Here is a 24,200-nt window from a genome sequence, read left to right on the forward strand (position 1 = left end):
CATTATAATTCTGAAAGCCATTACTCCAAAACATTAGCATGCATGATTATTCAGCTATTCGGCCTAATTTTGTAATTTTCTTAACATTTAAGACTGATTTGCCAAAGCTTTCGTGCCGCACCAGCTTTCTTTTACTCCATTTGTTGGCCTAAAATAAGGATTTCGATTATTCTTCTTTACTTCAATACCAACACTATGTTTGTAAAACAATAATTCAATAAAATACGCCTTCGACATCGTAAATTCGTGCAGTTTTAAATAAATTTTCTCTCATCGCGTGCTGTTTTATTTAAATAGAATAAAAAATATCGTATTTAAGAAAGTTGCTTCGCCTAACTCTCGACATTTGTAACAAAATGATCGATGAATAGTAAGTTCGTTTGCAGACGATTTCAAAAAATCAACGAACGTTTTTCAACGATTCGTAGTATGATAACAGATGCAATATATGAAATCATTTGTTTTATTTTGGTGTTGCATTTATATAGAAAAGTGTTTTGGTGCTCTTGGCGATAAGGGATTTTATGAAAATCTTAGAGAGAGGTAAGTATGGCATAAAATTTAAAAACTTCGATGTAAGCTGAACCTCGTTTATCATTTTACTTGCGTCGAGCAGACGATTCTCAATGAGCAAATTACTTAGTGAGTGGGCTAAAAAACAGACGATAAACATTTAACGGGCGTATAAAATATGTTTATTTCGAATTTTAAAAAATAATAAACATTACCGTAAATGGGCGAAATTTGTTGTTATGCCTTTAACAAGGAAAAAACAAGGTAAATAGACAAAAATTTCTTTTTGTCTATTTACAGCAATTTTCAGTTGGAACACGTTCTCATAACTCATATGACAGTGGATGGCCGATTTATACAAGCTTCAGAGCAATTAGTGCACGAGACAATGAACTGATTAGATAATATACAAATTATCTAATTAATGAATAAGTTAAACAATTTGTTTTAAAAATTAAAGAATGAGTAAATTGATAAATCAGCTAGTCAAAAGTGAGCATATCAACAGATCTATGAATCAAAGAATAAACTAATTAATGAATAAATGAAATGTGAAATAAAATACTCAGCAGGTCACAGAATTATTATTATTAGTAGTCGAATTGACACAAACTATGAGACCGAATTCGCTAAAAATTTGTATCTTGTCAAACATAGTTACATTCTTTAAAATGATATCAATAATTTTATGCCTTACAATTTAAAATTTTTTCAGTTATAATTAAACAAAATAATAAATATTCACTAAAAGCAGGAATTTTTCAATTCGCTTAAAAAGTTCTCGAGATATGGCGAAATACGCAAAAAAATAAAACTAACGTTAAGAGTTCCATGGTAAATATTCCAAACTTTGAAACGTTGACCTGACCAAATAATTAGGACAATATTTCCAAGATTGAGACTACACCCTATATCTTAGGGATCAGAAATCTCATGAAAAAGGTATATTTCTTTCAGAAAAAGTACGTTTTTGAGTATGATATCGTAGCTTAAAATATCGTCTGTACTCATGAATTGGCATATTTGAGATCATCCCCTCGAACCATTAAAACTAAGTCCTAAAAAGTAAAGATCCGATCATTACATCAAAAGTTATTCTGGGTGGTCCTTTAATTTTTTTTTTTGCACGCTATGAACTCCATCAGGAAAAATACTTTTGTAAAGAATTTTCTATTAGGTAACTGAAATTTATCCATCGGTAGTTTATAAATTGCTTTTTCCGTAGAACATCTGGCATCGGAAATAATATTCCATTTCTTTTAATGCCACCAAGAAAAATCGCCAACTTTTGCAATTCTCATTTCGCCTAAAGGTGGTCTTCCGGAAATTTTCAAGTTTTCTGACAAACGTAGAAAGACCGAATAAAAAGATTACGATGTAATTTAATAAATGTATGCCAAAATTTAACCATGTGTAGTTTCAATTTTTCTTCAAATTCGGTTACTTTTTTGACAATCCAGTAGTAAGTGTTACAATATCTTTTTAATGTTTTTTAATTCTATGTCTTTTATAATTTGTTTGGTTTTTCTTTACAAACCAAAATTTTTTTACTAAAATTTAATTAATCTTTGCAAATCTTTCCGAAATTTAACTAATCTTTGCCAAAATTTAACCAATCTTTACCAAAATTTAACCAAAATCTACCAAAATTTTACCTAGTATAGTTTCAATTTTTCTTCAAATTCGGTAACTTTCTTGACAACCCAGTAATAAGTATTACACGATTTTTTCTAATGTTTTTTAATTCAATGTCTTTTATAATTTCTTTGTTTTTTTCTTTGCAAACCAAAATTAGGCAACATTTTTTTTTACCAAAATTTAACCAATCTTTGCAATTTTTGCAAATCTTTCCAAAATTTTACCAATCTTTACCAAAATTTAACCCAAATTTAACAAATCTTTGCAAACCAAAATTTATCCAAAATTTTTTTGCCAAAATCTATTAAAATTTAACCTTGTGTAGTTTCAATTTTCCTTTGAATTCGGCAACTTTTTTGGCAACCCAATAAAAAGTGTTACACGATCTTTTTAATTTTTCACAATTCTATGTCTTTTATAACTTGTTTGTTTTTTCTTTGCTATATAATAAAAGGAGATCGGCTGATGAAGAGAACGTAGATGAAGGCCACGAAGAAGATCATTCTGAAGAAGAGCAACACCATGAAGATCATTCGCAGCTCATAGATTCGTTGTTCGTTCATTATGATTCTAGTTCTTCTCCCACCCACGCTACAAGTGAGCATAAGTTTTAATAGTATAATGAAACTTTACCCTTTCTATCAGAAGGAAAAATAGTAATGGACACGTATATCTACCACTACTGATATGTAAAATTTCTGCACTATTTAACTTCGACTACGGGAAAAGAGAAATCTTTTGTAAGTCCAATTTCCTGATTTTTTTCCTCTATTGGCAAAACGGGTCTTGTTTTGAGTTTGATGGCGTGCTCACTTTATTTGGACGTCATCACACTTTTCAACTGCTTAAGAGTAATAGTAAACAGTGCGCATGCGTCGTCATTGCATGCGTTGCTATGGCAACCGCTGCTGTTTGATAATTTTTTTTAGAATTCTTTTTTTCACTTTTAATTTTGTTAAGCATTAAGTTGGAGAGTTTATTTTTGAGATATGGGACCAGACAGATCCCCTAAATACTTCTTGAGTTGTGCATAAAAGAGAATTTCATCATTTGAACGATATTTTTGTTTTTATTGTTTTAATTAAGAATCAGAAATTCTGAAATACAGTTCAAACTGGATCGTTTTCAATACTGACTCAGGTGACTATCACAAATAAAGAGGGTCCTTAACTGATTGACACGGTCCCAAAGGTTAGAGTTGAAGCAAGAAAAAAAAAAAAACAAAAAAAAAAACGATGCCAATGGGTAGCCTGTGATCGCCCTGCGGCAATCACAATTTTTTTATTCATAAATTTTTTTTTTAAATTCTCTTCTTATTTCACAGATTCTCTGCTTGTTTTTTTTAGCTTAAAAAGGAAGAGAGATATAAAAAATACCTTAAACATTTTTATGTAACATTAACGGCTTTTTCTCTTTAAATTTTTTTATGATGGAATTTTGAAACATTCTTTAATGTTACTTAATGATTTAATTTCAGATGAACCAACCATTGTTTATGTTAATTTGCAACTTCTGAGCTTGGATGATATCAATGATGCCAAAATGGTAAGTATTGGAAATAATAATAATAATTATAATAACCATAGGATTGTGTTTTTCTTCGAAAGTTGAGCTTTATAATTTTAACAAGGTAATTATGAAATTACGTTATCAATAATTGATTCTCTGCCGGATACATAGTGAAAAAATATCGAATAAAATTTGGTACAAAAGTAGTTGTACAGTATGCATTCTGAAAATGATCAACTGATCTGGTACTGAAAATGATCAACTAGCTTTCACGGTTATGATTATAGTTGCAGAGTTTTGAAGTTGGCAACGTAAAATTTTTTCCATCGAAATTCATACCCACAGTACAAACTCTTTTTTTTAAATATCTCACTGTATTAACTACTTGCATAATATATAATTTCTATCCGATTCTGTCCTGTTAAGCCCAGTTTGAATTCGTTTAAAGATTCTCTTGTTCTATGTGGATGTTTGATTTACAAACTTTTTTTCTTAAACAGTTAGTGTATGTATACATTCTAAATTAATGATTCTAACTTAATATTGTATTGTAAAAATAACTTCACTAACTCTTATGTGTATCTCATCTTATTTTAATTATAAATTGTAATGCTATTGAATAACAAAAATATTGGCAGCTACTTTACACTGAATAAAAGAACATTGGTGTACTGAAACGCGAAATCCAAGAGTTAAGTATAGTGCATCACTACACTATTTCGGTGTAAAGTAGTTAACATCGTTTTTTCTGTTGACATACGTAATTATTTTTTACAGTGAATGTTGTTGGAAAAGTTAATTTATAATCACCCTGTATATGTTTTAATTTGAAGGAATATGTTATTGATTCTCGAATGTTATTGATTCTTGACATGGAGTTAAGTATGGCGCTTCACTACACTATTTCGGTGTAAAGTAGTAAACAGCATTTTTTCTGTTGAGATACACAGCCATTTTTTATGATGAATGTTGTTGGAAAAGTTAATTTATAATCAACCTGTATATGTTTTAATTTGAAGGAATTTGTTACTGATTCTCGAATGTTATTCATTCTTGACATGGAAATAAGTATGGCGCTACACTACACTATTTCGGTGTAAAGTAGTTAACATCGTTTTTTCTGTTGACATAAGCAAACATTTTTTACAGTGAATGTTGTTGGAGAAGTTAATTTATAATCACCCTGCATATGTTTTAATTTGAAGGAATTTGTTATTGATTCTCGAATGACGTTCTACTGGTATGACAGTCGCCTCATGACTCCCGAGTGCCGAGACGAAAAGAAAGATTGTGACGACAGTTTCGACTTGAAGAAAAGATTCGATGAGCTATGGACACCAGATCTCTACATTCTGAACTCAAGACTGGCAAGACAGCACGATCAGCCTCTAAGAAATGGGATGGTATACTTGCATGCCACAGGAAGAGTCCTTCTCAGCAAAAGGTATCCGCCTCATTTAGTACAAACTTATTACTCATTGGAAAAATGGGTGTTGTTTTGGGTTTGATGGGGTGCACATCTTATTTGTGCTGGCAGAGTTCAGTGCGTTGTGGAAAATGCCTAGCAAGCATAATGAAAAAAGTCATCTTTGAACTAATCAGAACTTTTATAAAGCAAGAAAAATCATAACTAAACTTATACATCATAAAAGAAGAACAATCCTCTCCATAACATGAGGTAACGAATTCAATACATACAGTCATGAAAATCAAGCGAAACAAACTCCAAATCCAATCTTGATTTGTTATATATATATACAAAATAACAGTTGCATAATGAGGGTACTTACACACTCAAAATTAATACTATGCAAATTCTGTCGTTAAATTATTTTTAAATGTTCGAACTCCCTCTTTCAGAGGTTTTTCGAACTCGTGATCTCTGACTCTTACTCGAACCTTGTTCATTGAAATTCATAGTCTGACAATTTGGACGTTATCATACCTTTCAACTGTGTTCAAGAGTAATAGTAAACAGTGCGCATGCGTCGTCATTGCATGCGTTGCTATGGCGACCGCTGCTGTTTGTTTATTTTTATTTCCACCAGCAGGCATTTTTAATGTATTTACATAATAATAATTTAAAGTATTTTTATATTCTTTTTATTATTAACGTATAATTACTGTCTTGACGGTGATTTCAATATAAATATGAATACTGAAGCAGGAAAAGTATTTGGGACGTCTTGAAACACGTACATAGGTGGAATTTGAAATTAAATCCGACGACAAGCATCAATGGAGACAGTTTTTGCAACCCATGATTTGAAATGTTGTGGCGTTTAACGGAGTCAATCCAGAAAGAAAAAGTATTTGACCAATGGATGATCAGTAATCGTAATAAGGTGATTCCGACTTTTTCCTTTTTTATTTTTTTGATTTATCTTGATTTCTTAAGTGGTGTCTTTTCTACAACATGGAATGGCACATATTGTAAATTTTGTGAACAGTACGATGCTAAACTGGAAATTTTGATACCAACTTTCAGCATTCTAGAAATTTTGAAACTAATATAAAATTGTGCTAGAAAGGTTGATTTCTGTTTGATCTACCGGAAATTTTATTTTCAAATTAGTTTGAAACTAATATATCTCCAAATTCATTTTCATCAGTTTTTTAAAAAAAATAAAGATATTTAAAAAAAATTGAAACAGACGCCTGTACATAATAAAATTTCTTATTGCTTTTTATTTTTGCGAAATAATCCGTAGAAGTTCAAAAATTATCCAGTGTTTATCGAAAAGTAATTAAAAACATTCTCATCTTAACCCTTTGTAACTCAACAATTCTCATTTAAGAAATATTTACGCGGATGTTAGAATAAGAGTGTAAAAAATAATTAAAAAATTAAGACCCTAAAATTAAAAATTTATTGATAAAAAGCATTTGTTGAACATCTCCAATATCGTGAAAAATAGCACAAAAATTCCAATATATTTAAAACTTCATGTGAAAAATTTTGAAATTGTTGTTTTTATGGTAACAAAGTCTCACACCACATTTTTCAATCCCTCCTTAGCCAAATATACAATCAAGGGGATTGTTGTAAAAAAAAATTGTATATCCTGCAATTATGTCGTGGAACAATTCTTCATAAGCGCATTATAATATTGGTAGCTGCACCAAGATTTGGTTTCCCCGAGTTAGCAATATTTTCTTTACCTGAATTTAGTTCGATTTTATAGGTAAATCCACCTCATTATAGGATTGAATTTTCATGTATGTTGCAGATATGTAACGCGGTGATACAAAGGGATATAATAAAGAGATGACCTAATTTTTTTTATCTTTACTTAAAGGTATAGTTTAGTCAAATGATAATATATCATCAAAAGTTTGTTAAAAAAAATGCGGGATCTAATGCAAAGGAATAATAAAGAAAGTACGGAATTTATCTAATACCTAAGATTGTAAGAGCAAGGGTCTCTTAATTCAAGAATTCACGCAATTATTGGGTTGTTCAGAAAGTAATATAATTTTTTCCCAACGGAGAACTTGAATATGTTTTATCACAGACAACTAAACACTAAGTTGTTTAATGATTACATATTTTGATAAATGATATGACTAGGTTTGCTTGTGAAAAATTAATTCTACGAAAAAGGTTTTGGTTTCTGCGATTTTAAATATGGAAAGTGAAAAACATATTTAAAAGCATATTTTCCGTTTTTTTTACTATCGAAAAGATAAAAATGCTTTTCAACAATGTTCCGGTCTGTACAAAAGTTTTTAGATGGTAAAACCTTTAATTCAAATAAGAAGGTCAAAAATCACATGAATCAGTTTTTTAGCCAATAAGTAACAAAAATTTTATTCGCATGGAATCATGCTACTCATGCAGAAAGTTAGCAGAAAGTATTGAGCCAGAATGGACGATATATGAATTAATAAAATACACTCTATAACAAAAAAAGAAAAATCGACGCACCAAGAAGCAATCATCTGATTGCTTTGAAATTTCGTACCATCAAATTTCGTACCTGCGTCCTGACCATCATCGAAGACGTGTTTGGAGACGCACAGGGCAGAGGGGGATCCTGCCTTCACTATTGCACGCCACACCGGCCCTCAACCAGGCATCATGGTCTGGGGTGCCATTTCCTTTGACAGCCGGACCCCTTTGGTCGTCATTAGATGTACACTTACTGCACAGCGGTAGTCGACGACATCCTAAGACCTGTTTTGCTACCGTTCCTTTTGCAGCACCCTGGGCTGGTTTTTCAGCAGGACAATGCCAGACCACATACGGCACGTGTAGCTATGAACTGTCTGCAAGCTTGTCAAACTCTTCCTTGGCCTGTCAGATCACCAGATCTCTCTCTCATCGAGCATGTTTGGGATATGATGGGAAGGCGATTGCACCTGGCACGGAATGTTGATGACCTCGTTCGACAATTGGATCGAATTTGGCAGGAAATACCATAAGAGACCATCCGGGAGCTTTATCGGTCTGTGCCACGCCATGTGGCATCTTGTATCCAGGATAGAGGCGGATCAACACCTTGTTGAACTTGTTACTGTAACTCTGCAATAAATTATTCAATTGTTCTGAAATTTTAATCATTTACTATTCTGTACATTGTCTTCCTATCCAGTAATTTTCGTTTCAATCAGACAACTCTTTCTTGGTGCATCGATTTTTTTGTTATAGAGTGTATTTATTCACTATAAGAAAATATCCTTTCATTTTCTTAAAAATTATTTTCCGAACAACCCAATGAAATATTGGACAATGCATTCAGTGTGGAATAAATTGTTAACTATTTTTTTTTTAAAATTCAGATTATCCGTAACTCTGAGATGTCCCATGAACTTAATTCACTATCCTCTGGATACACAAAAGTGCCCATTATTGATTTGCCCTTGTAAGTATCAATCTCTTGAATATATAATCTTCTTTTGAAATATTTTAAGACTGAAATTTCTTATTATTTTAAGAATTACATATAAAGAAATAATTACTAAATTTTTACAGTGAAAACGAAGAAAAATGTATGATATACTATTTAGAAATATAATATAGATGCGCAATAAATTTTAAGACACTCTGCATATATTACCCATATCTATATACATTATCCTGTATATATTTGTATATATTATCCTATATACAAGGATAATCCGTATATATTATCCTTGTAAGTATCAATCACTTGAATATATGCAGTAGTCTTTCTTAAAAAAATATTTTAAGATTTAAATTATAAAAAAATTTTGAGGAATCGTTGATTGTTGTAATTGAAAACAATGTATGGTATTGCGGTGACTCAACTTAATCGTAACCGCGACAGTTACGATCAAGAACTTGAACTTCTCATTGGCCAGAGCAATCTTAACTGTCTCTGCTGCAAGACGCGCTGCGCTGATTTATATTCCACTTCTTTATACTTTAATATTGTCGATGTTAATAAATACTAAAATAACTAAACTCTAATGATTAGTCTCCTGATCATTAACCAAGTACTACAGTATACTGTTTAGAAATACTATATAGCTGCTCAGTAAGTTTTAAGACACTCTGCATATATTATCCTGTATACAAGGATAATATAAATCTCTCTATATATTATTCTTGTAATTATCAATCACTTAAATAAATACTCTTCTATTTTAAATATTTTTAAAGTTTTAAACTGTAAAAAAATTCTGAGAAATTGTAGTAGTTGAAAATGAAGTACAACGTATGGTATGCTATTTAAAACTATGTAGCTGAAATTATAAATTTTAAGACACTATTTATACATCAATCTGTTACTGACCAACTATTGAAATTGATCTTTATATGAAACACATCTATATGAGAAAAATGGTAGCATAATATGTTTATATCAAATAGATAAACAAGTGTTATTACTGTGTGCAAAAATGTTTTTAATTCGTTTCATTAGTTCTGGAGATATGACGAAATACTCAAAAAGGGAAATTAGAGAAATAGTTATTCATTATTGAAATTTATTTAATTTACAAAACCAATTGCTGATAAGTTTTAAAATACGAATGGAAAAATTCAAGCTACTTTTTTTAGATTTTATAGTTTAGTACAAACATAATTCTGACAATCCTACAAATTATTTTAGTAACTATTAGATTGTTTTTTATATATAAAAATAGCAAAATATATTATTGCTTGCAATTAGAGAGTCAGAAAAAATAGGTATAATATATAGTATATGTATAGGTAAATAGTATATATATAGGGTTATTCATAATTCCCTTCGGGGTTTCGAAGGGTTATAGTAAAGCGTATAGGCTTCAGTGGTACATGTTACTGCCATCTACCGGCAACTGCTTAAATTAAAAAAATAGCAAAATATATTATTGCTTGCAATTAGAGAGTCAGAAAAAATAGGTATAATATATAGTATATATATAGGGTTATTCATAATTCCCTTCGGTTTCTCGAAGGGTTATAGTAAATCGTATAGGCTTCAGTGGTACATGTTACTGCCATCTACCGGCAACTGCTTAAATTAAAACTTGAATACTTTCGGAATAATTTCATATGTTCTTTTTTGCCATATTCGTCTTCGTTTTTTTACTATAATGCTTCGAAACCCCGGAGGGAATTATGAATAACCCTGTATAGTATACAGGTATAGTATATATATAGGTATATAGGCATTTGTAACAGAGAATCTCATTTTTTACTGTTTGAACATCATTTTACTTACAGCAATGGTTTTTAAGATATAAAGATAATTCGGAGTTAATTTTAACAAGTTATTCTTAAGAAATGTTTAAAAAAATTTTTTTTTTATATGATAGAGTAACAATTTTAAAGTTAAGTAAATGTATTTATTTCTTTAAAAACAGATTCGCTAACAGAGGAGGAACTTATTTTGAGATGGTCAAAAAATGGTGTTGGGATTTTAGATCATGAAGACGATGGTCAACACAAGTTTATTCTGCAACGACCCGTAAGGTTTGGATCTTGGAAACTTTCTTATGAAGGACCAGGTAACCAAGAAAAAAAGGCTGTTTCTTTTTTTAAGAACTGTTGTGGACTTCGAATCAACTCTTTGTTGCAGATGCTACAATATTTTTAGAATCGTCAGACTAAGTCAGATGCTTAGATCAAAAGTCGTATACGTATTTTAAAATAAGTTAAGTGTAACGACCAATAGTTATATTCGAATTTGAAACGTTTTGTGTTTAGACTAAAAGTTGTTTTCATATTTTATACTAAGTTAAATGTTTAAACTAAAAGTTAGATTCGTATTTTAGATTAAGTTAAATGCAAAGACTAAAAGATATGCTTGTATTTTAGACTAAGTTACATGTTTAGACTAAAGGTTGTATTCGTATTTTAGACAAAGTTACACTGTTAGATAAAAAGTTAGCATTTTAGAATAAGTTAAAAGTTGTATTCGTATTTTAGGTAACGTTAAGTTCAAAGGCTAAAAATTATATTCGAATTTTAATCGCTATATGTTTAGACTAAAAATTGTATTCGTATTTTAAATTAAGTTACATGTTTGGGCAAAAAGTTACATTCATATTTTAAGAACGATTTAAGTGTGTAGACTAAAAGTTAGAGTTGTATTTTAGACAAAGTTAAATGTTTAGATTAAAAGTTATATTCACATATTAGACTAAGTTAAATTGGTACTTATCCATTTTGCCTGCACAGGTCATAAAATTGCCATTTTTTAAAATAGTAAATTCCAACCATTTTTTTAATATTTTTATTTGATTTAAATAAAAATTTAAACAAAAATAAATAAATGGCTGAATTTACACGAGTCTGCAAAATAGATAAATACTATTATATGCTTAGACTGAAGGTTACATTAGTATTTTAGTGCACACACAATGAGTTTATAGTCTAAAATACAAATATATAGCATTTATTGTCTCTTTAAACTATGGACTATATATTTTCCTGCTCAGGAAATAAAATTGCCAATGAAAAAACAATAAATTCAACTGTTTTTTTTAAATATTATTATTATTTCTTGAAAATGAAACGTCTTTGTGATCGAATTTTTGAAAACTTGAGGCAGTCATGCTTTTTTTTTTCTTTTGAGGGGGGGGGGGGCATATGAAAATGAGTTAAAAAGCACGAATCATTCACTGATTTTAAAAATTTTCATCTCGATGAAAAAATTTTCTTTATGGAAAATAGTTCCCTTTTGTGTAAAATTTCAAGATCTCACGCCAAATTGGCCATTTTCTTTAAACAGTCATCAATATTTATTTTTTTTATTTCGCCAAATCAATTTTCACATTTCACCAATTTTTTTAAAATAATTATAATTTTTTATAATTAAAAAAATAAATTCGTATTAAATTTCGGTATTATACTTTTTTTATCGAGTTTCAGGATAGACTTTTTTTTCTCCTTGGCGAAAGAGCTTTGAAAAACACCAATAAGTAAAAAAAATAACTTAATCTTTGGCTTAATTTATCTCAAAGATTGTCTTATTTTTTAAATTAAAAATTAGTTATAAAAAATTCGAAAAATTGAAAATTTATTTTCATAATTTTAAAATTTTCGAAAATATTATTTTATTTGAGTTTTTTTTATACCAAAAAAATACTTTTTTTAAAAATCATTTTTATTTTACGGTTTACTTACGTGATATATATCGATACTCAAAAGTAAATCTTGCATGACCTTCAAAAATATTTTTTTAAAGACAACACGCTATGTTTAAACCACGTGTCTAAGCGTTTAAACCGTGTCAGTATTTCACTGTACCTTTGACGTTTGCCCAAGTTTAATTTGTTTGATCTGTCATAGTAAAGAAAGAGTAAGAGAAACAAACATGCCAGAGAAAAATCAACATGACGTGAAGTCTGGACATTAAATATTTCAATTAACGTATTTTTTTAAGAAAATTTGCTATAAATATTCATTCGGATTTTATTGGAAATTACAAAACATACGAAAATGGAGCTTAGATTTGTGTACGTATATTTAAGCTCAAAAAGGTACAACTGGAGAAATACGTTAAAAAATGGGTCAACATTACGTTTTTCCACGTTTCTTTAATTCTTGCATGATATTTAGTTGCATGAATAATTTATATATATTTTTAGTTTAAGTTTTTTTTCAGAGAATGATTATATTGGAATCAAGTAAATATATTTGTCGTACGTTAGACTAAAAATAGTTATATTCGAATAGTTAGAAATCGTTCTGAGATTAAAATAAAATATTGACTTTATTAATGGAAAAATCAGACATTTGTAGCGAAATTTCTTTATATTTACATGCAATCGCGAATACTGTATCAAGATCTTTCGACAGCAAATTGTACGAAGGAAAATATTAGTAGTATTAGGACAATTTTATTAATAAATGGTAAAGTTTTTTTTCAAGTTTAATTTTGCATGAACACTTACACTTACATAGAGTTTTGTGATCTCCAGATATTAGAATTTTTAGTCATATAATATGGCACAGGTCCTTGGTTCGATCCTTGGCCGGGCAAGGTGGATTCAGCCTTTCATCCCTTCAGTGGGTAGATAAATGAGTACCAAGCATGCTTGGGAACTAAGCACTGGGGGTTCCGCGTTCGGCTGACCACCTAACCGGAACACCTGCTCCTGCACCCCAGAGCCCAAGGTCAGGAAAACTAAGATGGGCACAGTAGGCCTTGGCCCTCTATGGGCTGTCGTGCCACTGAGTTAGTTTTTAGTTATGTAATAATTAGATTAAATTAAATAGAAATTCATGCATTTATAATTTAGTTAAGTGCAAAACGCAATGTTGAAATTAGATTGTCAGGTATTAATTACATTTTGTATCAGAATAAACGAATAATGTTGTTTATTATAATTTTTATGAATCTCTCGCAGAATAATAATATAAATAATTAACACATCAATGAGTTTTGATCTAATAATTAGATTTTTAATCTTCGTATTCATGGTACCTCAAGGATAACTATTCAAGAGAACAATCTAAGTATGTTTATTTTGTTTAGACGATATCTTAATTTATGAAATCAGACACAAAAACGTATTTTCTTTGAATAAATATATCTTTTTTTTCGGCGGATTAGATTCTTGAGCCTCGAAATGTGAAAGTTAGACACAATTTGGAATGTAAGTAACTTACATTCCAAATAGTGTCGAACTTTCATATAGTGTCTAACTTTCCAATAGTTTAGGTAAGTGACGAGCTAAAATTTTGATTTCCTTTATGTTAATTTCATTTTTTAAGAAATGAATGGAGTTGAAAGAGATATATTTCTAATTTTTCAATTCTCAAGAACTATTTGATCGATTTTCTTAAAATTTTAGACTTCGTCATTAAAATTTATATAGTTAAAATCCATGAAGAAATTTGTTTACTTTATAACTCAAAAAACTTTACAATAAACTTTATAACTCAAGTACTCTCGTCAATTCAGATGTTTCAGGTTCATTCTCTTGCGTCAACGCAACGTTTACATTGAAACGCAACAATGGATATCACATCGGATACTCATACTCCATAACAGGCTTCATCGTCATTGTCTCATGGCTCGCTTTCTGGTTACCAGTCAACGCAATTCCAGCTCGTGTGACCCTTGGGGTGACCACCCTCCTGACATTGCTGACTACAGCGAATTTCGTTCGAACTTCTCTGCCACCCATCCCTTATGTGACTGCCATTGATGTCTGGGTCGGGGTGTGTACCCTGTTTGTTCTACTGGCCCTCTTACTTTTTCCCATAGCGCACCATTTTTCAACAAAGAATATGGAGAAGACAGACCAGAAAGGAACCAAGATAATGGTGGTAAGTAACTTATGATTGTCTTGTATGAATGGTGTTTTCAATACAAATGTAAACATAAACAAGCTGCTCATCTCCACATCTTCCGGTTAGACGGCTTACAGCTGCTTACTACATCTCATTGAGAATGGTGATATTATCAAACAGATAATTTCGTTTTAATTAAAGTAAATAAATACTATAATTTATGATCTCAAATCTGCTGCATTTCGTGGAATGTTAATGATATTAAGTGTGCAGTGGTGGCTCAGGGGTTAGAGCACTCGCCTCCAAATCAGGTAACCGGGGTTCGTATTTCAGCGATGACTGAGTGATACGAATTTTGCACTCGGCTCGCACCGACCACGGTGCTGATGTAAAATATCTTCAATGGTAGACGAAGTCAATTAGAGATCATACGTATTAGTGAATCCTTGAATGGCCGAATAAGTGAATGTTCGTATTAGTGAATCCTTGAATGGCCGAATAAGTGAATGTTCGTATTAGTGAATCCTTGAATGGCCGAATAAGTGAATGTTCGTATTAGTGAATCCTTGAATGGCCGAGTAAGTGAATGTTCGTATTAGTGAATCCTTGAATGGCCGAATAAGTGAATGTTCGTATTAGTGAATCCTTGAATGGCCGAATAAGTGAATGTTCGTATTAGTGAATCCTTGAATGGCCGAATAAGTGAATGTTCGTATTAGTGAATCCTTGAATGGCCGAATAAGTGAATGTTCGTATTAGTGAATCCTTGAATGACCAATAAGAAACTCTGCGTATTAATGAATCCTTGAATGGCCGAATAAGTGAATGTTCGTATTAGTGAATCCTTGAATGGCCGAATAAGTGAATGTTCGTATTAGTGAATCCTTGAATGGCCGAATAAGTGAATGTTCGTATTAGTGAATCCTTGAATGGCCGAATAAGTGAATATTCGTATTAGTGAATCCTTGAATGGCCGAATAAGTGAATGTTCGTATTAGTGAATCCTTGAATGGCCGAATAAGTGAATGTTCGTATTAGTGAATCCTTGAATGGCCGAAAAAGTGAATGTTCGTATTAGTGAATCCTTGAATGGCCGAATAAGTGAATGTTCGTATTAGTGAATCCTTGAATGACCAATAAGAAACTCTGCGTATTAGTGAATCCTTGAATGGCCGAATAAGTGAATGTTCGTATTAGTGAATCCTTGAATGACCAATAAGAAACTCTGCGTATTAGTGAATCCTTGAATGGCCGAATAAGTGAATGTTCGTATTAGTGAATCCTTGAATGACCAATAAGAAACTCTGCGTATTAATGAATCCTTGAATGGCCGAATAAGTGAATGTTCGTATTAGTGAATCCTTGAATGGCCGAATAAGTGAATGTTCGTATTAGTGAATCCTTGAATGGCCGAATAAGTGAATGTTCGTATTAGTGAATCCTTGAATGGCCGAATAAGTGAATATTCGTATTAGTGAATCCTTGAATGGCCGAATAAGTGAATGTTCGTATTAGTGAATCCTTGAATGGCCGAATAAGTGAATGTTCGTATTAGTGAATCCTTGAATGGCCGAAAAAGTGAATGTTCGTATTAGTGAATCCTTGAATGGCCGAATAAGTGAATGTTCGTATTAGTGAATCCTTGAATGACCAATAAGAAACTCTGCGTATTAGTGAATCCTTGAATGGCCGAATAAGTGAATGTTCGTATTAGTGAATCCTTGAATGACCAATAAGAAACTCTGCGTATTAGTGAATCCTTGAATGGCCGAATAAGTGAATGTTCGTATTAGTGAATCCTTGAATGACCAATAAGAAACTCTGCGTATTAGTGAATCCTTGAATGGCCGAATTAGCAAATCTACTCATTAGTAAATCCTTGAAAAAACAAATAATTAAATCTTCGTAGTGTATCCTTGAATAACCGATCAGTGAATCTACGTATTAGCGAATCCTGCAATGACTGAATTAGAGATCATGCGTATTATTGAATCCTTGAATGAGCGAAACTTTAAATATTGGTGCTATTAGAGAATCCTTAAATGGCCGAATGAGTAAATATAGGTATAAGTGAATCTTTTTATACCAAATTTTTGAATGAACGAATAAGTTTGTAAATAAATTAAAAACCTATAACTTATTGTTACGGCAGTTGATTACCACAATTTTCATGATATTTCTTTTCTTTTCTTTTTCAGCACAGCCGAATTGATCCCTTAAATCTCAAGTGCATCAAATGCGGAGGGAATAAAAGTGCTTCTAACGCTCTAAGTTCCAAAGAAAGTTTAAATGTGGACAAATTGTGTAAACAATTGTTTCCAGTTTTATTTTTCGTGTTCAACACAATATACTGGTGGTATTATTTAACACAAAACTAGATATTTACTTGATAACACCAACTATGCAGTTTAAAAGAAAAGATTAAATTCTATTCTTGGTATAAGAGTTATTTTAGCTGGCTTTTGTACTTTTGAAGTAAATCGAATTAATGTTATGTAAATAAATAAAAACGTTTCTTTACGAATTTTCTGTCTTATGAATTTTTTAATTACTTATGTGTACTAATTGATTTATTTTTTAAATTTGTTTTCTTCTTCTTGAATTAGTCTGAATTGTTCTGATTGAGACAAAGGTTTGTAACTTAAACACATTTTTTTTCTTCCTTTAACCTTTACAATCTCGCTATTTTTTTTCACGTAGCAACAACTTTTCAATGACTAAGCGAGTTAAAAGCTAACGCCATCGCTTGAATAATTTCCTAATGATAGCCTGTTTAAAAAGAATGATTTCGAAGCCTCTCTGGCCAAACGATCTCGCGTTTCTGCCAAACGATTAATAGCGTCGAGATCCTTCTCTAAGTAGTTGTTTTTCAACTTGAAAAGGGTTTTCGAGCCGCATTTATAATGAGAACATTAGCCTATACGTTTATTTATTGCTTACACATAAATAAGCCGGCTTGTGTTCTCCATTTAAAATAAACGTTATTAAACCAAATAAAAGCATAAATAAAATCAATCTATCAACTAGGTCAATATGCTGCCACTTTTAGTAAGACAAATGCAATTTAAAAATTAAATAATTTAAAGATTATCTGCAATAATTAGCCTTTAGCTTAAACCGAAACTAAAAATCCGTCTGCAGTCAACTACTGACTTCAGTACTTACATGATTAAAAAAAGGGGCGTGGCCTAATTAAAATGCTAATATCTCCGTAAAAAATGCTCCAATTTAAATAATTTTTTTTTGTTTGAAAGCTTATGATGTCTACTATCCAAATATGTGAAAATCTAAAAATCGACATTTTGATCATTTTTATTGAATTTTAAGGTCCACTGTAGCCTTAAAAAAAGAGGCTTATAGTTGAAAAACAGTGAGCACAAGTTAGAAAATACAACATAAAATAAATGCATCCAGCGTTACTTTGGGATTTGAACCTAACACCTTCGTGTTACAGAAAGTTTGGTAGATAGTGATAGTGTGTTCGATTGGGGAGGGGCCCAGTTTGTATAGCAAATAATATAATAATACAACAAATAAATAAATAACTAGTCCCGTAGTGAGCTGATCGTAAATTCCCAGTAGAGCACCCAAGTCAAGAATCACTGGTTGCGTTCAGTAAGCGGGTGGATGACCACTTTGATCTTTCTGTGTAGGGACCGAGGGTGCATTGTATCGGTCCTCGTTAAACTGTTCTACCGTAGAGTATTCGACTTCGCGCAGATCGTTGGGCTACCAAAGCAAGAGAGCCATTCTCTCTGCAGAGGATCAAAATTCTGATGGCATGTCTTCGGATCATCCTCAGGGATGTTTGCCAGACCATCGCAAATGGCCCACTGTGCAGCTCTAATGCAGCATAAATAGAGTACCTACCTGCCCAATAAATAACTAGATTGATTTAAAAGTTTTATTGTTGTTGTAGTTGTAGTTAATTTACTGCACAATGGGCTATTGGCGATGATCTGGGAAACATCCCTGAGGATGATACGAAGACATGCCATCACAATTTTGATCCTCTGCAGAGGGGATGGCACCTCCGCTTCGGTAGCGCAGCGACCTGCACGCGAAGTCGAGCACTTTACGGTAGAACAGTTTAACGAGGACCTATACCGCACACCCTCGGTCCCTACGCAGACTGATCCAAGTGGTCACCCACCCGCACACTGACAGCTGCCGGTGATGCTTGACTTCGGTGATCTGCAGGGAACCGTGTCTAAACGATCAGTCCACTAAGGGACTCAAAGTTTTGGATATTATCATATAAGTTTCCAGACGTTTCAAGTAATTGCGCATCATTGAAGTGGGCATTATTAATGTTAAAAAAGTAATAAAAAACTGATGACAAGCATTCACAATCACTTCAAAAGTTACGTACTGGAGCGAGAGAGATGATACGTAAACTACGAAATATCTCTCTTGAGGTCTTTTTGATTTGGAGGATTGGAAAAGTTTTCAACCATTAAAACTTTTTGAGTTTATTTGGTTGCCATCAGTTCATAAGCTTTACGAATGCACAGTTGAAGAACGAAGATTAATTACTCCAATACAACGAGACACTAGAATTATGCTACTTTAAATGAACAAATAACACAGTTTCCTTCTGTTCACGAAAGGTATGAAATTTCAGTAAAGATTAAATTTTAGTAATGCTTTTGAAATTGGTACCAGTTTACGACATTTTTTTTTGGAAAATAATGTTGGTTAATAGAGACTGTGCTTTTAGTGTTGATCTGCTTTTAGTTCAATTTGCGAAACGATATTGTAATCAAATTTTTAAAGCTTAAAATAATATTTTTAATTTATTATTACTTTTTTATTGAACAACATCTCAATGTGAACTTATGTTTATGATAAGTTAATATGTTGACAAGCAAAAGAGTTTAATATGTGTGTAGAGAAAAACTCTATTTTATTTAAGATGTGTTTGACCTATGTCTGTTTAAACGATTTTGTAACGAACTGATGGTCTGCTGTACAATAAACTAAAGTTTACTGGATAAACATTCAAACTGATATTGTTCTGTTGTCACACAGGTAAGGTAATTCTTCAATTTTTGCGTTTTTATATAATTTAATTTTTCAATTTAAGTTTATATTATTGAACAAAAGAAGCAGTTTTAAGCACAATAATATGAACTACATTTTACGATAACAAAACTTTGTAAAAACCCTTACAGAAATTTAATGTATTTTGGAGGTTTATTTGAAGTTGATTTTAAAAACAACCTTAAAAGATCAACCTCCCAAGGTGTATAATCAAGGTGGATGAAGTTGTTTTATTCACACTTGAGGTTGTTTTGAGATTGATGGAAATCTACTTTAGAGCGACCAGATTAGGGAGGTTGTTTTTGAGGTGTAAGGATTATTTTTCTACACTTTTATCAAATTCGTATTTGAGGTGTGAATAATTTCACCTGATCAAAATCTTGATTTCCTTCATACAATTAGATTTCTTGCTTTTGAAATAATATGTATTTTACTGTTAAAGCTCGAAAACCATTAATGTGCACATTAACGAGTTAATCTTTAGATTAACTGATTAGGTTCTGTTAAAGTGCAAAGTCAAGTGTTTTCAGCATATTTTAATTAGGTATTGTGCACATTTACGGCTTTCGTATTAAAGATCAAAATTTTATTTCTCTAATTCTATCAACATCTTTGTTAATTGTATTGAATCGATTCTTTATGTATCTGAAATTTAATAAATAAATGACATTATGTTGATTTCCTTAATTGTAATAGTATTTTAAAATATTTGATTTTTGGTGTTACAGTAGATAATGTTAGTAACAATTGATTCTATGAACTTAGGTGATTGAGTGTGTAGGTGCACTTGAAGTATCAGAAGGTTTTCAGGTTAAATATTAAGCGTTTATTAACCACATCACAAACATATATACCAGAGGTGGCCAACCTGCGGCTCGCGTGCCACATGCGGCTCTTTGAAAGATTATTTGTGGCTCTCGATAAATGTACCCAAGTTCCCTTTTAATTTTTGGGCTATTATATTTAAAAAAATTATTATCGTTCCGTATGTGTTTCAAAATGTCTCTTAAAATACTGAGAACAAATATGAAAGACTAAGTGTAACGTTGTTCAATTCAAGGTGAGTTTTCCATTTCCAATATAATTATGTCACAAAAAGCATCTGGAGAATTAGATTAATAGAGATGCAAGAAGATCAAGCTCTACAATTAAAATATAAGTCGACATCGATTACTGAATTTCAGAAATTTGTAGCAGAATCGAAGTATCCTAAATTAAAAAAGGCTGATTGTTGAATTATTTCAATATTCGGAACAACGTACTTATGTGAATCATTTTATTCCACTTCAAAATTTATGAAATCCAAAAACCTATCAGTATTAACTAACCAGCATCTCAAAGAATTACTGAGAAGTGCTGACACAATAATTATTCACCTAATTTTAAAGAATTATCAAGAGAAGTAAAATAAATGTGTTTAATTTTTAATATTTGAACTCAATACATATATTTTGTACTTTTACTTATAGGTTCTCAATAAATATAATTTATGTAAAAAAAATGTAATACCTTTTTTCATTCCTTTTAAATACGCATTTAATTGCGGCTCGCGAAAAATTTCAAATTTTGAAAAATGGCTCGACTATCAAGGAGCTTGGCCACCCCTGATCTATACGTTACATGCAAAAAAATAAGTATAATCGAGAGTTAGGACTGCACGTCCTCCTTGCAATGAGTTTTAACAGAGAAAGATGATGTGTTCAGTTCGGATCTCACCAGAGAAATGAATTTGCCACGCCTTTAACTTACAGTGATTGGCTAGATTTAATTTGAGAAATTAGATTATTGGATTAGAATTTTGATAGACAGATTTTAGTTTGAGTTCCCAATTCTGGGTTTCAGTTTAAATTTAAAAGTTTCACTTCGTGAAAATTGTGATGGACAGACAAAGAAAAGTGAAAGTAATTAAGGATCACCACAAACTAATGCGCTGATTGGTTGATTGTAGTTACCTGATTTCTTAGAGTGCGAAAAACAGGTAAATAATATTAATTTAAACATAATGTTAATTTAAATATGTTGCTGTTGTTTCAGCAAAGGCAGGGCTCGAAAAAACTCAAAAATTTTACCCGTCACCGAGGACGGCTTGTCCAACAATTTCCCCGTCCTCCTTTGAAAATAACCCGTAGCTTCTAAATAAGTAAATATATAATCTCCTCTTATTTATTACAAACATTTATATAAATTGCACAATGAATTAGTAGTTACTAGGATTACATTATACAGTAAAAAAAGAAATACTAGGTTACTAACAGTAACCTAGTATTTCTTTTATGAAATAATTTATTTCTTTTATGAAATAATTTATTTCTTTTATGAAATAATTTAAATGACAAAGGTCAAGTTATCTGGAATGTCAATTTATCCGAGGGTACTGCGTTTTTTAAATGAATCAAATATGACGTTTACCAGTTCCGCAATCAAGCCTATGATTTACAGAAGTTTCTGTACAGAAACCTGAAAGGGGTTTCCCATTTAGGTAGATGTTCATAATTGCGTTTAACGCTTCTTGTTTAAGACCAGTACGTAATGTGTTTTTTTGTAAGGTCATTGCTAAAAAGCTGCAGTACTCCCAGACAGAGAAAACATCAATTTCACCATGCGCAGTATGTTGCTGTATTGTGGGTCATTTTGCTGCCTTGTAACCTGTAAGACTCTTGTAAGATAACAAAAATTGAAAATGTATCATGAACATTAGCGGGAAAATGGCCGTCCGCGCGAACGTCGAATTCGAGAAATTCGTTGTCCGCGGGGAATTTTTGACAGCCGAGGACGGGAGGACTGCTGTTTTTCGAGCCCTGAGCAAAGGTATTATTTCTACTTAAAGAAGTTCTCAGTAATGAGCTAATTGTCTAGGTCATGGGTGGCGAACCTTTGTACACCAGCGTGCCATTTTTCCTAAAATTTTTTTTAATGAGGTCATAGACGTGCCGTCAAATAATTTTGACTTCGTGATTATTGGAAAAATAATAGTACTAAATACTATCAGCTCAAAACTCCTTATTTACATTGAAAAAAAAAAAAAACATTTTGCTGTGTCTCAGTTATACGCGTAATTCAGCTTAAAGTAACATCAGTGTGACTTCTGTTGTTGCAGATTAGATGACAAATAACTTATATTTAGGTTGTAAGACGTTAGTTTAAGCAGGACTGTTAATTTTTTTTTGCTTGTGTTTTATGGTTATTAATTGCTTTTTTAGCATTAATTGTTAATTTTTTATTAATAATTGTTTATTATTTTTTGTGTTTCTTATGAATTTTAATTTAATTGTTACATATCTTTTATAGTGTAATAACATTTGTGTAATAACAAATGTAATCGGTGGCGTGCCCAAAATATTGTGTCGGGTGCCATAAATGGCACGCGTGCCATTGGTTCGCCATCCCTGGTCTAGGTAGTTAACACATTATTTAGGCAGTTTGAGAAATTAAAATTTTTTTGGCCTTTTAAAGGATCGCCTTAGTTATTCTACACGTTCGATAATCTCTAGAATTTCTACACTTCAGTAGTAACATATTTTATATGAAACATTTTGTCCAGTTCGCATTGGTCCTATAGATCGTAAGACATGGCTAGCAGTAAATCAAAGAAGTCAAGCATCACTGTCAGTGAGCGGGTTGGTGACCACTTTGATCAGACTGCGAAGGGACCGAGAGTGCACATTATCGATCCTCATTAAAGTTTTCGGCTTCGTGCTCAGGTCCCTAGGGCAGAAAAAAATAGGCGAGTTATCTTTTCTGCAGAGAATCAAATTTGTGATGGCACGTCTTACGATCATCCTCAGGGATGTTTCTCATGCCGACGCCAATAGCCCATTGTGCAGCTCTAATGTGATAAATAAAGTGTTATTGTTACGCACTGGTTGCAGAGATGTAAATTAATAAAAATGTTGGAGCAAAAAGGAAAATATCACCAAATGCGCGATACAAAATGGAAATTTACGTTTGAAATATTTATAAAAATTAATTTCAAATAATTTCTCGTCAGAATTCTATTTACGCTAATAAAATACTACAAAAATTACCTCATAATGCATTATTATGCAGGTTTTTAGTCTGTAGCTTGAAACAATGAAATTTTTATTCAAATACCATATCTACATATGTGAATGAAAACTAAATTCGATCAATGGATTTTTTCAATGATTCGTTCAAAATGATACGAATGAAATAAATTAATTTAAAAGATACGAATCAGAATAACAATGATTCATTTAATATTCTTATTGTATCATCAGAGAACTTTATTGAACGAACATATTTGTATAAATTGACATTATTTATTCAAATCGGCGGAAAAATAAAAAAACATCTGCTCCTAATAATCAATTTATTAAAATCAGTAAAATGTCATCAATGATTCGAAATGGTGCTAAATTAGAGAAAAGAAATTTATGAACGCAAATTAATAACCAGTTCGATTAATTAATAGATCAATTAACTTATTTTAAGCACAAATTCAAACTTACGAGAAAACATATCTATGGTTTTTTTTCTTCCGAATCATCTGACTATAAATTCATTGATTTCTAATTCAAGCAAACTGATTAGAATCAGGATAAAAATGAATTAATGGATTTATTTGAACCAACAGATTAATAAATGTACTCATTGCTATAAAAAATAGCACACCAAGAATGATTGAGACGTTGAGGCGGAAGATTGAGCTTTCCTAATGAAATGAAAGAAAATAATTGAAGATTAGAGGAATGAGATATGATTTTTGAAAGACTTTTTTTTTTTTTTTTTACTAGTGCATGCTGCGAGTTGAAGACGGACATTATTTTTATCTAAAAATCTCACC

The 24,200-nt window shown here is 31.4% G+C and overlaps 2 protein-coding genes across 3 annotated transcripts in view; both read left to right on the forward strand.

The window, feature by feature from the left end:
• Positions 1 to 342: 342 nt before the first annotated feature.
• Positions 343 to 16,877, forward strand: LOC107444396 (glutamate-gated chloride channel alpha). Its single transcript, XM_071185295.2, has 8 exons — positions 343 to 543; positions 2,606 to 2,748; positions 3,629 to 3,696; positions 4,866 to 5,104; positions 8,443 to 8,525; positions 10,474 to 10,617; positions 14,022 to 14,389; positions 16,552 to 16,877. Exons 1-8 carry the CDS (start codon positions 440 to 442, stop codon positions 16,729 to 16,731), a joined length of 1,329 nt encoding a protein of 442 aa, XP_071041396.2. The 5' UTR covers positions 343 to 439; the 3' UTR covers positions 16,732 to 16,877.
• A 2,037-nt stretch (positions 16,878 to 18,914) lies between these two features.
• LOC107452524 (uncharacterized) overlaps positions 18,915 to 24,200 on the forward strand; it is a 76,958-nt gene continuing 71,672 nt past the window's right edge. Inside the window, exon 1 of one of the 2 annotated variants that reach the window (XM_071185163.2) lies at positions 18,915 to 19,384. The gene's annotated coding sequence lies outside the window, so the exon portion shown is untranslated. The remainder of the gene's footprint in view (positions 19,385 to 24,200) is intronic. The other variant, XM_071185165.2, reaches the window with a different exon arrangement.

This window comes from Parasteatoda tepidariorum, chromosome 5 (assembly GCF_982258835.1).
Source record: "Parasteatoda tepidariorum strain Cologne lab strain chromosome 5, Ptep-v5.0, whole genome shotgun sequence".
In the NCBI taxonomy this organism is placed as follows: Eukaryota; Metazoa; Arthropoda; class Arachnida; order Araneae; family Theridiidae; genus Parasteatoda; species Parasteatoda tepidariorum.

Coding starts and splice junctions, on each gene's coding strand:
- LOC107444396 (XM_071185295.2), top strand. CDS start 440: ATGCAATATATGAAATCATTTGTTTTATTTTGGTGTTGCATTTATATA. Junction 5,105..8,442: donor AGAGTCCTTCTCAGCAAAAG/GTATCCGCCTCA, acceptor TTTAAAATTCAG/ATTATCCGTAACTCTGAGAT. Junction 8,526..10,473: donor CCCATTATTGATTTGCCCTT/GTAAGTATCAAT, acceptor CTTTAAAAACAG/ATTCGCTAACAGAGGAGGAA.